At 57.2% G+C, this 15,136-nt stretch overlaps 1 protein-coding gene across 5 annotated transcripts in view; it reads left to right on the forward strand.

Annotated features, from left to right (window-relative positions):
• The window catches only part of LOC100464084 (angiotensin-converting enzyme), a 39,433-nt gene that overhangs the window by 17,053 nt on the left and 7,244 nt on the right, over nt 1-15,136 (forward strand). For 4 of the 5 annotated variants that reach the window (XM_034641090.1, XM_034641093.1, XM_034641089.1 and 1 more), the window contains 16 exons: nt 589-4,286; nt 4,866-5,033; nt 5,620-5,716; nt 6,418-6,561; nt 6,987-7,178; nt 7,777-7,874; nt 8,252-8,424; nt 8,817-9,040; nt 9,374-9,518; nt 9,815-9,913; nt 10,188-10,310; nt 10,601-10,812; nt 11,480-11,616; nt 12,437-12,595; nt 12,874-12,961; nt 14,868-15,011. In XM_034641090.1, coding sequence (XP_034496981.1) covers nt 4,032-4,286; nt 4,866-5,033; nt 5,620-5,716; nt 6,418-6,561; nt 6,987-7,178; nt 7,777-7,874; nt 8,252-8,424; nt 8,817-9,040; nt 9,374-9,518; nt 9,815-9,913; nt 10,188-10,310; nt 10,601-10,812; nt 11,480-11,616; nt 12,437-12,595; nt 12,874-12,961; nt 14,868-15,011 — 2,458 coding nt within the window. In that variant the 5' untranslated portion in view covers nt 589-4,031. Of the gene's footprint in view, nt 1-588; nt 4,287-4,865; nt 5,034-5,619; nt 5,717-6,417; nt 6,562-6,986; nt 7,179-7,776; nt 7,875-8,251; nt 8,425-8,816; nt 9,041-9,373; nt 9,519-9,814; nt 9,914-10,187; nt 10,311-10,600; nt 10,813-11,479; nt 11,617-12,436; nt 12,596-12,873; nt 12,962-14,867; nt 15,012-15,136 lie in introns of those variants that run through there. The other variant, XM_034641092.1, reaches the window with a different exon arrangement.

Genomic DNA, 15,136 nt, shown 5'->3' on the forward strand with positions numbered 1-15,136 from the left:
GCTTCCCAAAGTGGCTGCACCATTTTACAATCCCACCAGCAGTGTATAAAGGTTCCAATCTCTCCACATCCTCAACATTTGTTATATTTTTAAAATTTTTAAAATTTATATTTTTTAAAGCAATCTTTACATCCAATGCTGGGTGTGAACTCACAACCCAGAGATCAAGAGTCACATGCTCTTCTGAGTGAGCCAGCCAAGTGCCTTGTCTTTTTTATTTTAGGCATCTTGGTGGGTGTGAAGTGGTAGCTCATTCTGTGGTTTGATTTGCATTTCCCTGATTATTAATGAAGTTGAGCATCTTTTATGTGTTTATTGGTTATTTGTGTATCTCTTTGGAGAATGTCTATTCAAATCCTCTGCCCATTTTTAAATTGAGTTATTTGACTTTTTGAGTTGTAAGAGTTCTTTATATATTCTGGACACAAGTCTGTTATAATATGCGTGCTTTGCAAATATTTTCTCCTGTTTCATGGCTTGTCTTTTTCATTTTCTTGATGGTGTCCTTTGAAGCCCAGAAGTTTTTAATTTTGACAAAGTCTAATTTACCTAATTTTTTTTTAAAGATTTTATTTATTTATTTGACAGAGACAGCGAGAGAGGGAGCACACGAGCAAGGGGAGTGTGAGAGGGAGAAGCAGGCCCCCCGCTGAGCAGGGAGCCCGATGCGGGACCCGATCCCAGGGCCCCGAGATCATGACCTGAGCCGAAGGCAGACGCCCAACGGACTGAGCCACCCAGGTGTCCCTTACCTAATTTTTCTTATGTCGCTTTGGGTGTCACATCTAAGAAACTATTGCCTAATCCAAGGTCACAAAGATTTGTATCCGTGTTTCTTCTAAGAGTTTTATGATTTTAGCCCTCACATTGTCTATGATCCATTTTGGGCTAATTTTTGTAAATGGTATGAGGAGGGAGTCCAACTTTATTCTCTGGCAAGTGGAAATCCAGTTGTCCCAGAACCATTTGTTAAAAAGAATTTCTTCCCTTTCCCTCTATCCCATTTAATTGTCTGGGCACCCTTATCAAAAAATCAATTGAACATAATGTAAGAGTTTATTTATAGACGCTCAAATTTTATTCCATTTTGGCGCATATTTTCTAAGGGATTTTTTTTCTCACACTGTGATAACTGGTGATTCCTCCTTCCCTAGAAGAGAGATGGAGATAGTGAGTGACCTCCCAAGCAGACTGCAGACTGCATTTCCTTTGCTGGGTCGGGCATCCACAGCTCTGTGCACTGGCCTAAACATACTGACCTCCTCCTATAGAAATCAGAATACCCTCCATTGTTTTGATGGCAGCTGAGAAGTAACTGACTGACCAGAGGCCCTTATCTCTGTCCTACCTCTCAAGGTTATTACCAATATCAAGTTAGATAATTCCCACAAAAGAATTTAGGAGGTCTAAAGTGCTATCCAAATGTAACGTGTATTCTTATTATACCTCTCCCTCATGAATAAGACCCTAGAGAGAGAGAGTGAAGTTATTTTTAATTTTTATTCATTGGGATCAAGGTTACCGCATCAATATTATTACAAATTCCAAATTAGTGAGCTGTGGCCCTTCCTGTTATTCTTGCAGGAGGCTGGGAGCCTGCCGCCTGGAAAACTAATATGAATGATATTTATTCCTTTTATCCACATACCTCCCTTCCTTGAATGAGGGCTTACTTTGTGCCAGGCACTGTGCTGAGCTCTGGGAAAACCAGAGACTAAGGTCAACCCAGTCTACGTCTCCTGGAACTGATGGTGTAGTGGGGAAGTAGGCTATTATAGTAAATGTGACCATTAGGGAGGTGCGGAGTGACGCCTCCAACCAGCCCTGGTATCCGTTTGCTCCTCATAAACCGTGGGGATGAGATTATCTTCCAATCCATTTACCTTTGCTTCTATTATTTTTCAGTGAGGCAGAAGCTGTTCCATGCTGAACTCTGTCCTAACCCAGATGTTCTATAGACATCATCACAATGCCACAGAGGCCTAAGAATGGACCAGCCTGCTCTATGGTCCTCCTAGATCTGGTTCTCAGAGGGGAGCTCTTCAGAGGGCAGTCCCAGCTGATATCTGCCTCCATCCTGCTTTCCTTGGGTTTCTTTTCTATGACAGAGAAAGGCTCCCTAGTTACAAGCTAAGCCTCAGGCTCTTCTTCCACTCCACCCATCATGCCCCACCCTTACCCTTCCTTCAGGGCCTGAAGGGGTGTTAGACTCAACACCACCACCCCTACCCCCACCACCACTGCAAGCCACCAGTGGAGATTCCTTCCTCCCGGAAGACAGCAGCTCACTCGTGTGCACACGGCTCATTGCCCTCAAAGTATGGAAAACCGAGCTCTTAGGACCACCCGAGAGCCACATGGCTCTGAGAAGGAGAGCCCAGGCGCCCCGCTTCACCCCCCTGCTTGGGCCCTCCCCCTTGCTAGGACAGCTCTGGTCACAGGGGTCCACCTAGTTAGCCCTGAGGTGCACCTGTGTCCCTTGGCATGAGGGAAAGCCAGAGGGCCCCAGCTATCCACCCTCTTCCCCTGCCTGTCCCCCCTCCACCCAGTTTAAGGACAACACCAACCTGCCTCCCCTCTGGAGCAACCACCTTCCTCCCCACCTCTACCCATCAATCCTTCGCACACCTCACCCTGGCACCATGTCATCTGATAAATCATCTCAGGGGTACTCAGGTCACAGCCTCCGGCACATACTCCACATGACAAGGGGAGTCCATGTGTCCTTCGGAGCCTCAGGCACCGTCCCCACGCAGATACCGGGATTCCCAACTGTCTCAAGCAGCTCAATGGGCTGGGGAAGCACCCAAGTTTGTCCCTTTCCTGCTGCCTCTGCCCTGCCTCTTGCGTCTTCCACCACCCCTCCCACACCCTTGTCCAGGTCTGCTAGGGTATAGGGTCCTCCCACCTCTGGAGACAGACACCGTGCTGCTGAGGGGTTAGGGGAGGACCCTCAACTTCCACAACCACCTCAAGCAGATGCCACTCTCTTCCCTCCCTGTGCTCGTCCCTTGGAGGGACACATGGATGATACAGGAAAAGAATGATGGGGAGTGTGGAGACCTGAGGTGACTTGGAGCAAGCCACTCAAACCTGAGTCTTAATTTCTTCATCTGTCACAAAGAGGGTTAATTCTTATCTGGAGGCTCATCTTGTAGTTTGCGAAGGCTGCAAGTCTCTGTGGTTGTTTCTGCGTAAGCCACTGACAGCTCGTGTCCCCAGTGGGAAGGGGACATGTGTGCCAGCGCTCCTGTGCCTCTAGACAAACCCTCCCAGTAACGGCCCCTCCGTTCTCCCCCCTTTCCTGGTAGTCCCCCGGCCAGTCCGCAGGTGAGCCTTGCTGCAGCACCTCCCCCGAGCGCCTCCAAAGCCGAAACTTTCCCGGGCCGGTGCAGGCCACACCCCCGTCCCCCAAGGCCTGGTGAAGAAGCTGGACCTGGTGACTGATCATTAACCCCATCTCTGCTGCACTAGCGACGCCGCGGACAGCTCCGCCACTTTGTCACTCCGTAGCCCAGAGAGGCCTGAGGCGGTTAGGCCGGGAGATTGAGCCCCGGACGCCGCGGGGCTCCCGGGTCTCTGCGCCGAGTCTGGGTGATGGCAAGGAAAGGGCACCGTGTGCACACTCGGGTGTTCCGGCAAACTGCTGGCTCCCTCAGCCTCGGAGGTGTGTGCGTGTGTGTGTGCGTGTGTGTGCGCGCGCGCGCCGGGCGGCGGGTCCCCCTTTCCAGACGCCTCTGTGAGAGCCTGACCTGAGCCCCATCCGCCACCCCCCGGGCTGCAGCTCGCGGGGGGCCCTCTTGGCCCCTCCCCGGGCAGGCGCCCCTGCCCAGGCGGGCCAGAAAGCGTCGGTCCCCGCCCCGCTCCGTTAGGCCCGCAGCCGGGGGACTTTGGAGTCGGGGAGGAAGCGCGGTGGGGCGGGGAGGTGGGGGTGTGTCGGAAGGCGGCGGCGGGGTTTTATAATCCGCAGGGCGGACGCGGCGCGGGAGAAGGGGCAGCGCCGCGCCGCGCCGTACACCGCGCACCGCGCCATGGGGGCCGCGTCCGGCCGTCCAGGGCGGGGGCTGCTGCCGCTACCGCTGCCGTTGCTGCCGCTGCTGCTAACGCCGCCCGCCGCCCTGGCGCTCGACCCCGACCTGCAGCCCGGAAACTTTGCCGCCGACGAGGCCGGGGCGCAGCTCTTCGTGCAGAGCTTCAACTCGAGCGCCGAGCTGGTGATGTACCAGAGCACGGTCGCCAGCTGGGCGTTCGACACCAACATCACCGAGGAGAATGCGCGGCGCCAGGTGGGCGCGCGGGCCCGGGGCGGGGGCGGGGCCCGGACGCCCAATCACAGGCCTGCGGCCGGGCGCTAAAAAAAAAAAAAAACGCCCCCCGGCCCCTGAGCCTCTGGGACCCGATGGAACCCGCGGGCGCCTCCGATCCCTCTGCGTCCCACTGGACAGGCGGGGGGTGTCCCAGCACGGTGCTGGGCACATGGTCCGTGCCCAATCCAAGAACCAAATGGATAAGGCTGGCTCGCCTGACCTCGAGTCACCCCAGGTGGCAGCGCCCTGGGATGACATCGGCCTGGGTCAGAGGCATTCTTCACTGAGGGTGCGCCCTCTGCTCTGGGCGCTCATCCCCTGTAGCCGCAAATTACCCCTCTCTCACTGCTCCTGTCACTGCTCATCACTATTTACTTTCCGCCCACCTCTCTTCTGGCCCGTTTCTGCTCCACCGGCCACCTGAGGCCGATTCCCCCAGTTCCTGACCCCCAAGAGGAGGGAGCAGGGCTCCCACAAGCCCCAGTGTCCAGGAGCCCCTGGCCTTCCTCCCCTTGCCCAGCGCCATGGCGTCCCCTGTATCCCCTCCGGTGCCCACAGGAGGAAGCAGCCCTGCTCAACCAGGAGTTTGCTGAGGTCTGGGGACAGAAGGCCAAGGAGCTCTACGACCCAATCTGGCAGAACTTCAGCGACCCGATCCTGCGAAGGGTCATTAGTGGTGTGCGCACCCTGGGCCCTGCCAACCTGCCTGTGGAAAAGCGGCAGCAGGTGGGCCTGGTGGACCTGAGGGGTGGAGGCAGAAGTGGCCAGCATGCCTTCCAGGGCAACTGTGTGCTGGCGGGGGGTGGAGGCGGGGCAGGCCTGGCAGGAAGGGACCCTGGGATCTGTACGTACCCTGACTGTAGGGGAAGCCTCTGTGAGCACGGAATGGCTCCCTGGAATATTGATTTCCCTTGGAGATGGGGTATAGAAAGCGAAATTCAGGTAAACAGATGAAAGGGGGGTTTTCAAAATTTCTCCATAGTCCAGTTTGGCTTGTGGGCTTCCTAAAGATTGAGGACTGAGAAGGCATCAAGGGCAGAGAGTGAGAGAGATCCGCCCTCTCTGCAAGGTGGTGACTGAGCTTGGACTTGAACCCCATCCCAAACTCTAAGGACGCTTGTTTCCACCTCCACAGGCTGCCTCCACAGGAAGGGGAATCAGTATATTAGTGATCACGAGTGCCACGAGGGCCTTGCCCAAGCCACATCCCCTCTCCGGGCCTCCTTTTCACCCTAGCAAAAAGAGGAGGGGACAGCCCGATTGTCCCTAGGGGCTGTTCACTGCTCACATTTTCTCCACTCTAACTCCGCAGTACAACTCTCTGCTCAGCAACATGAACAAGATCTACTCCACGGCTAGGGTCTGCTTCTATCCCAACAAGACTGCCATCTGCTGGTCCCTGGACCCAGGTATGGCTCTGTCTCTACTTGTCTCTCTCTGCTGGGACTTCCCAGCCCTTCCCCATTATGCTGCTGCTGCTGTACCCAGGAAGAGGGTGTGGTTTAATGGGAGGGCCCGCAGAGGGAATGGGTAAACCCAAAGGCATTGACCTCCACTTGGGGCTGGACTGTCAGATTCCCCCACACCCCTGCTTCTCCTGGCACACTGATTTCTGAAACCTCCAGCTGTCAGCCCCCACCCCACTCCCACCCCCACCCCTACCTCCGTGGGTGCTTTGGCCTCTCCCATCCTCACTAGCCTTCCTCCTGGCTGCCTGGTTTTTCCCTTTCATGGGTCCTCTCAGTCTCCCAAGAGCCCTCCACAGGATTTAGAGCCCTTGTGACTTCTGCCTAACCCCCCCCCACCGACACCCCCATCCACCAGGTGACCTGAGGTTAGCAACTCCAACCAATGAAGGGTCTGTCCAGGTTTTGGCCTCCTTATGGCCTCTTTGCATCCACCACCTTAGAGCCTCACTTCCCTAGGGACAAGGGCCCCTCTTGTATAGCTTCCAGCCCCATCCACCCAGCCGGCGGGCGGCCCTTGGCTTTGAGGAGGCATCATGATGTTGAGGAAGCAGGTAGAAATGGTGAGGACTGGCATGGGAGCTCTACTGAAGACGGCTGCTGCCTTCAGTGGAACCAATTGACCCTGCTCACCCGTGTCTCAGAGCTCACCCACATCATGGCCATCTCAAGAAACTACGCCCTGCTGCTCTATGCCTGGGAGGGCTGGCACAATGCAGTGGGTACCCCGCTGAAGCCCCTCTACCAGAACTTCACCGCCCTCAGCAATGAGGCTTACCAGAAGGATGGTGAGTTGACCCACCCCGTCCGTGGTGTGAGTGAGTGCTGCCCTTCCCAGCTTGCCAGGTGCTCCGCCATCCCCGGTCCCCACGGAGCCCCACCCCTGAGGCAGAGTGGCTGTTACAATGACTCCATTACAAATTCGCCCAGACAGTGGATGGTGGGAGCGGCTGGAGCCCCATCTGTGTGGCCCTCACACTGCCCCTCTGGCACACCTCGAAGACCTAGCGCTCATCTTTGCCTCTCCAGCATCTGTTTAGCTGGAGTTGGAACAACCCCTAGTTGGAAACTGGCAGAGCAGCCATCCCCAAGCCATCTTTTCCAACTAGCTGGCAGACACACAGGTCCCGGGCCAGGGGGATGGCGAAGCAAGAGCTGGCCACAGAGGTGCCAGGGCCTTGGACCTGAGCTCCACCCCGACACCCTCCCCCAGGCTTCGCAGACACAGGGGCCTACTGGCGCTCCTGGTATGAGTCACCCACCTTCGTGGAAGATCTGGAGCATCTCTACCATCAAGTGGAGCCCCTCTACCTGAACCTCCATGCCTACGTCCGGCGTGCACTGCACCGCCGATATGGAGACACATACATCAACCTCAGAGGACCCATCCCTGCTCACCTGCTGGGTAAGGACATCGCCTCGTCTCCACATGTGTCCCATGGATCGTCCTTGCGCTTCACATTTTAGAGCACCATCCTGTGCACTCCCCCGCACACGAGCCCACGTGGCTCACTCCACAGCCCAGTAAAGCAGGTGGCCCTTCTCAATCATCGTGACTATTCCTGCTTTTCAGACGGGGACCCCGAGGCTTGAGGTGCATAGACTTGGCAGAGCGCAGAGAACAGAGAACTAGTGAAAGGTGGAGCTAGGAGTCACACTGCAGACTTTGACTCCAGGTCCAGCGGGGGAGGAAAAATCATTTTAGATGATGTCCCAGGAAGTAAGCCCTGTGGCCCTGCCTCAGCGTTGGGAGGCAAGGACCCCAGCACCAACAGGAAGGACCCCAGCAGCATCACTTGGGCTCACACTGCCAACCCCGGGGAACCTGGAGCAATCAGGAGCATGAGTGGGGCTGAGGTGCCGAGCAGACCGCTACCCTTGAATGCCCAAGGTCCAGGTGCCAGGGACCCAGAGGGCTGCTCAGGGACACACATGGGAAAGCAGGCAGGGAGGAAGCTGGCCAGCCAGGGAGCGAAGCTGACTGGTTCCCCTGCTGTGTCTAGGGGACATGTGGGCCCAGAGCTGGGACAACCTCTATGACATGATGGTGCCTTTCCCTGACAAGCCGAGCCTCGATGTTACCAGTACTATGGTGCGGAAGGTAAGCTCGGGGTCAGGTCAGGGTGGGGGCAGCACGAAGGAGTCAGACATGGGGGGAGGGGCAGGAAGAAGTCATGGGAAGGAGATGGGTGCCTCACTTTCTACCGAGCAGCAGCCTGGAGTGTGCATGCAAGCAGTGAGCGGGGGGCTGTGTCCAGAGTGAGGTGCCAACCCCTCCTTTCCAGACCCCACAGGTGGGGTGTGGGCAGCCGTCTACTTTTGTTTATCCACTCTGGTTAGTAGGGGCCCTACCTCTGGGAAGGGAGGCCACAAGAGCAGAGGCCCCCTTCATGGGCAGGGAGCTGACCCGAGTGGGAGCCACAGTGAGCTCCCATAGCTAGCTCCTGACTTGTACCTGTGCCCCCTCCCCCCCACCAGGGCTGGAACACTACACACATGTTCCGGGTGGCAGAGGAGTTCTTCACCTCCCTAGGGCTCTCGCCCATGCCTCCCGAGTTTTGGGCAGGATCCATGCTGGAGAAACCAACCGACGGGCGTGAGGTGGTGTGCCATGCCTCTGCCTGGGACTTCTACAACAGGAGAGACTTCAGGTCTAGACACGGGAGGGGAAAGGGGGGTCTGGAGCTCCAGGAAGGGTGGGCAGCCTGGGCCCAGAGAAGCCAGTTCCCAGAACCACCTCTGCCCCCAGCCCCAACACTGTTTGGGGGGCTGGGTCTATTCCAAGGCTATTGGGCATATGAGAGCCCCTAGGCTGCCTTCCCTTGGCCACTTTGACAGGCGGCAACTCTGTACGTTGGAATGGAGGAAGGGGGCCCTGAGTGTGGGCTGGGGCAGGGCAAAGGATTTGTATGTCTCCACCAGCTCCTTCTAGGCCCAGGGCAGTGCCCAGCTGGCTCCTTTCCCTTAGGTGCCAGCCTCCCTGTACTCTGGTCCTTGCCCTGTCCTGTCCTTCACCCTCACCCTCACCATCTCCCTGCCCCAGGATCAAGCAGTGCACGCGGGTCACTATGGACCAGCTGTCCACGGTGCACCACGAGATGGGCCACGTGCAGTACTATCTGCAGTACAAGGAGCAGCCTGTCTCCCTGCGCCAAGGGGCCAACCCTGGCTTCCACGAGGCCATCGGGGATGTGCTGGCGCTCTCCGTCTCCACTCCTGCACATCTGTACAAAATTGGCCTACTGGACAATGTCAGCAATGACATGGGTATGGGGGGTGGATAGGACCCAGCCCGGCCCCACCCACACCCCGTTCCATCCCGCAGCAGGACAGCTTGTCCACACTCCCATCTGCCCTTCCTGTTTCTGCCTCTCTGCCCCAGGTCAGGCAGGTTTGGGCACCCACCTGAAGCCTCACAGCTCAGCCCGAGTCCCAACTGGACACTGCCCAAGGGCCCTCTTCCAAGCAGGGTTCCATGGTAGTGAAGGCTGGCCTTCCCTTCTCTGCCAACCCCACCTCCTGATGGCTCTTGTCCAGGCCCACCCTTTCCTAGCTGGACCCCTGTCTCCTGCTGACCTCTCTCTTCTCATCTTCCAACAGAAAGTGACATCAATTTCTTGTTAAAGATGGCACTGGAAAAAATTGCCTTCCTGCCCTTTGGCTACTTGGTAGACCAGTGGCGTTGGGGGGTCTTTAGTGGGCGTACCCCCCCTTCCCGCTACAATTTTGACTGGTGGTATCTTCGGTGAGTATAGAAGAATCAGGAAGGGCCTAACCCCCAGTGGCCCTCCTCCCTCTCCTGGGCACCCAGGAGCCTCCAGCCTGCATCAGTCCATCCCCTCCTCTCTAATGCTGTTTCTACCCTTTTCCCTACCCATTCTTTCCCACCTCAAACTCCCTCTCCAGGAAGTATTCCACAATTCACCAATGGGGAAAGGGATGGCCTGGTGGGAATGCCTGCTTCACAGTGTTTTCTGCATTGGCTAAGTCAGCCTGTGTGCAACTCCTATGTCCTAAGACAATTTAACCATCCTCTTCTAGAACCAAATATCAGGGGATCTGTCCTCCAGTTGCCCGAAATGAAACCCACTTTGATGCCGGAGCTAAGTTTCATGTCCCAAATGTGACACCGTACATCAGGTACCCATGCCCCTCCCCCACCCAGTTCTGTCACACCCTAGACCCCCTCTCCCTTCTCAGGGCTTGTCCCCACACTCCTCTGGGCACCGCCCCCCCCACCAAGGGCCTGGGATTTCAGTGGGCCTCCGTCTTGAGCCAGGCTTGGTTCTTTCTTCTCCCCCAAGGCAGCCCCTGTGGTCTGGTCTCTGCTCTGTGAGGGTCTGGATGGGGCCTGGGCAAAGGCACCCCCACCGCTCGCCCTAACGCCCCCTCCCCCCGGCCCCCATACCTGCAGGTACTTTGTGAGTTTTGTCCTGCAGTTCCAGTTCCATCAAGCCCTGTGCAAGGAGGCAGGCCAGCAGTACCCACTGCACAAGTGTGACATCTACCAGTCCACCCAGGCAGGGACCAAGCTCCGGTGTGTAGGAGGAACCGAAGGGCAAGTGGGAGGTGTGTGTGGGGGGGGAGGAAGACGTGTCTGGGAGGCAACTGGCTGCCCATGGGAAAACCACAAGGCCCTGCTGGTGGAGGGTGCCTGCTTCCCTCCTGCTTCCCTTCTCTGCATCTGCGTCCTCCGGCGGGCCGGCACAGGACCGTGTTCCTGCCCCCTTGCCAGAGCTCCTAGGCCCCGGGGATGGGAGGGGAGGTGGGCAGAGGTGGGGGGGCCGGTAGCGTATGCTGGCCTGAGCCCCCTTTGCCCACCAACAGGGAGGCGCTGCGGGCGGGCTCCTCACGGCCCTGGCAGGAGGTGCTAAAGGAGGCGATTGGCTCGGACACCCTGGACGCTCAGCCACTGCTCGACTACTTCCAGCCGGTCCACCAGTGGCTGCGGGAGCAGAACGAGCGCAACGGGGAGGTGCTGGGGTGGCCAGAGTACCAGTGGCGGCCACCAATGCCCAACAACTACCCGCAGGACATCGGTAAAGCCCAGAGTGAGGGTGGGGTGGCTGCTAACGTCAGTTCTCAGTTCTGGGCTCTGGACCCAGGCCCCTGGTTCCTGGCGCCTGGTCAGCTGCTCTCAGCTGGGCCCTGCCGTCCTACCCTGAAGGGCCACGCACGCAGGACCCTCAGCGCATTCCAGGGCCCTGGGGTGGGAATGGACATGTCTTTTCCCCAGCATTCTAGGGAGGGTGTGCCCAGATCTGAGGCCCCCCTGGGGGCAGGCTGGTGGGCACGCTGCTTTATGAGGTCACATTGCAGGCTCCACTCTTATTGGTCAGGGGGCTGTGGCTGCAGGGCTCTGCTCTCCTGCGGCCATGGGCCAAGGTTGGGCTGCTCCAGGACTGCCCAGCCTCTTCCTTCTCCTGCTGTGCTGTGGGCACCCCATGCTGGTCCCCAGCCAGGAGACCACCCACCAGGTGACAACCAACCAGGGGATGACCAGCCGGGCAACAATCAGCCGCCAGACGACAACCAGCCAGGCAACAACCAGCAGCCAGACAACCCAGAGCCCAAGTGGGACTGGCTGGGGGGCAGGGCAGGGCCTGGGGGGGAAGGAGCAGGAGGCCGGGGCAGCAGCAGGCTTGGGCCAACCCGCAGTAGAGGGCAAGGGGAGGCCTGTCTGTTCCCCTCCACACTGTTCCGCAGGCCTGGTGACCGATGAGGTGGAGGCCAGAAGGTTTGTGGAGGAATATGACCGAAGATCCCAGGTGATATGGAATGAATACGCCGAGGCTAATTGGAATTATAACACCAACATCACCACAGAGGCCAGCAAGATCCTGGTAGGGGCCCTGCCCGTGCTCCACACTCATGCACACACACACACACACACTCACGCACACGTGCAGCACACGTGCGTGCTCCTCCCCCCAGGGACCGATCCTCAAAACCCGAGACAGAGCAGAGCAGGCTGCCCCCTCCCTCCCTCATTGCAGGGGTGGGGTGGTGCCTGCCAGAATTTGTGAAAAATCCAGATGGAATATTTAAAATAGTACTCAACTTCAGATTTGGGTGAGCATATACTCAATGCCTAAAAAAGTTGTCTTTCATTGGCAAGCAATCTGTTGTTCGTAGTAGAATGATTCACACATACACAGGGGATGCTAAGGTGGACTTTTAGATTAAAAGCACCTGTTTGCCACCACAGGAAGTTCTAGCTTCCCCTCACCCCCTTCCCCGCCTGTGTGGTGAGCGAACCGACATTTCTTGAAGACCATTGTGTGCTTTACAGCTGTTGTCTCCTTTATTCCTCAACAGCCTTGCAAAACTGGTGATATTATGCCCATTTTACAGGTGGGACCCTGGAGCTCAGAGAGGCCACAGAACTAATACCAACCTGTCCCCATCCTAACAAGATGGGGGGGGTGCTTCCCCTTCTGTCTACCAGGATATGTCTTACGTGACTACGGCTCTCTGTTGAGGGGCACATACTGCATCCAAGACATTATAGACAGTCCAGGTCGAAAAGCAAAGGCAACAACTTGATAAAACTACCCCCCCACTGCAACTCCCAGTCCTTTCCACTCCCCCTGTGGCCCCTCTGCCTCAGAGGCCTCTCCAAAGCTCCTGGGCCTCATGGCACGGATCCCCCTGTATCCTCAGCTGCAGAAGAACATACAGATGGCAAACCACACCTTCAAGTTTGGCACCTGGGCCAGGCAGTTCGATGTGACTAACTTCCAGAATGCCAGCATCAAGCGGATGATAAAGAAGATTCAGGACCTAGAGAGGGCAGCTCTGCCTGCCAAGGAGCTGGAGGAGGTATGTGGCTTGTGGGGAGCAGGGAATGGAAGGTCCAAGGTCAAGACTGGGTCCCAGCTCGGGGGACTGAGCCCAGTACAGGGTCTGGCCTTCGTGCTGCTTCCTCTTCCTCTATGTGTCGTGACATCTGCCATGTTGATATCACCTGAAGAATTCCTGAGAAGGCAGCACCTTTGGGAGCTCCCCCTGCTCAGGTTCACCCAGTGCCCATGGTGGTGCCTGGGGCAGAACAAGTAGCAAAGGGGTGCAGCTCGCTGCCTCTTTCCTTCCTCCTGCAGTACAACCAGATCCTGCTGGACATGGAAACCACCTACAGCGTGGCCTCTGTATGCCACCCCAACGGCACTTGTCTGCAGCTGGAGCCTGGTGAGCGCATGTGGGGAATGGGGGGGGGGGCTGGCCCATGGAGGGGGGTCAGCATGCCCAGGGGATTCACTCCCTTGTTTTCCGCCAATGGAGGCTTCTCTGCCACCACTGAGGATGGGCACCTACTTCATCTCTCTCTGATCATGGCCCTTCTGCTCCCTCTGGGTCCCCCCCGGACTCCTCTCTTTCCTCTCTGCTCTCTGCCCCTCAGGAGTAAGAGTTACCGCAGATTTGTCTGCCAAGTGCTTAGGCCGCCGACTAGGGAGAGTAACTCTCGGTACCTTCTTTCCTTCACCCTGACCATGTCTTTCCCACCTTCTCTGGCCTCCTCCTTGGCCCCCATCCCCCACATTGAGGCTCGTGGAATCCACTTCCTGCTTGAAGGAATGCACCGGTTCTTCCTCCTCCCCTTTCTCTCTCCACACTGGCTGGTCCTTCTTAGCTTCTCCCCCTTGAAAGAGCTCACCCTGGGCGCTCGAGTACCTGCACACAGATATAGTCCCTCCTCCCTCCTGACCCACCTCCCAAGGCTTGGGGAGCCAGAAGCATAAACATTCTTCCCGAGGAATCGCTACCCAGAAACCATCACTTCCTGGCCCTCTGCCCAACTCCCACATGAGAACAATGACAAATAGAAGGGGAAACGGAAAATAAACAGGAGAAAGAGACAGTTTTCCTGAGGCAGGGCTTGGCCTACGGTTTGTATACATGGGGACGCACGCACAGTGTTGCGGAGGCGTATGTGCGCCCGTGTGCATGTGTGAGCACACGTGTGCGGAAGAGCGTAGCCTTCAGCCTCTCCCCGCCGCCCCCCATACATTAGCCTCTGAATCCAGGCCTGGGCCATCGGATCACTGCCATTAGTAGGACGGAGAAGCACCCACAAATCAGAATACTCACAGCAGCAGAGGGTCGAGGTGACATTCGCACAATACATTTTTTTCCAAATGATTCATTCGAATGTACTTTCTCTGTGAGAAGTAGATATCACAAAGCCTGTTCCGAAACAGGGAGAGAGCACACATCAGATAGTGAGGTGCGGCTGGTCCCCAAATGGCATCTGCAGTCTTGGTGCTCAGGCCAGGTGGCCAGGAAGGGGAGCCAGCCCAGGTCTGTGTGTGGCTCTGGAAGTGACATGTGAGCTCAGGCCCTCCTCGTCCCAGCTCTGCCCAGTGCTTGTCAGCTCCATGCAATCCATACGGAGGAGGCTGCACACACAGTGTGGCTTTGACTGGACACAGACCCGGGACTCCCGGCTCCCTGACCGCACTGGGCTGGTTCTCTGGACTTGGTCTCCACAGCTATCCTTGTATTCTGTCTGGTTCACTAGCGGTTCCTGGGCCCCATGACGACTCACAGACCAATGAGGCACACTCCCCACTTGGGGGCCTCGTGCTCCCATTTGATTTTTACACTCCCCGTGAGTGTTGGCTTATCCCTATTTGAAAGATAGGAAAAGCGGGTCCTGTGGCTTGCAAGGTTATTCTGGGGTCAGTGGGAGACTAGACAGGAACTCAGGTCTTGTCCCCTCCAAGCCATCTGTCCCTCCCACAGAGGGGGTGAGCAGGAAATCTGTGGGGAGCAGCAGCTCTGGAATCCGGCCTTTGGTTTGTGCCCAGCCGGGCCACTTCCTGGCTGGGGGGACCCGCCATGTCACCAACACACTCATGTGAAAGTCAGTGCACCCCTCATGGGGCTGTTGCCACCCTGAGGTGGTGTGCATGCCACCTGTGCCCCGGGCTGGCCGCCCAGGAAGCCTCTGTAGAAAGTACATGAGCCTTTCTCCCATTTCACTGGACTGGCTGCCTGGACAGGCCTTTCCATGGGACCTCACCAGCTTCACCCCAGCTCCAGACTCCAGTGACTGAGTTCACTCTATAGCGAACCCTTTGACCCCTCCCCGCAGATCTGACGAATCTGATGGCCACATCCCGGAAATATGAAGATCTGTTGTGGGCCTGGAAGAGCTGGCGAGACAAGGTGGGGAGAGCCATCCTCCCTTTCTTCCCCAAATACGTGGAACTTGCCAACAAGGCCGCCAGGCTCAACGGTGAGTCCCTCCAGACAAGATCACCGGCTCTCTGGTCCCAGCCCCGCTGGGGCCCTCAGGAGGGTCCTGTGAGCCTCCTAAACTTGGTGAGAGGGAGGTCCCTAGAGGAGGTGGGGCAGAGGGCC

Source organism: Ailuropoda melanoleuca, chromosome 13 (genome assembly GCF_002007445.2).
Source record: "Ailuropoda melanoleuca isolate Jingjing chromosome 13, ASM200744v2, whole genome shotgun sequence".
In the NCBI taxonomy this organism is placed as follows: Eukaryota; Metazoa; Chordata; class Mammalia; order Carnivora; family Ursidae; genus Ailuropoda; species Ailuropoda melanoleuca.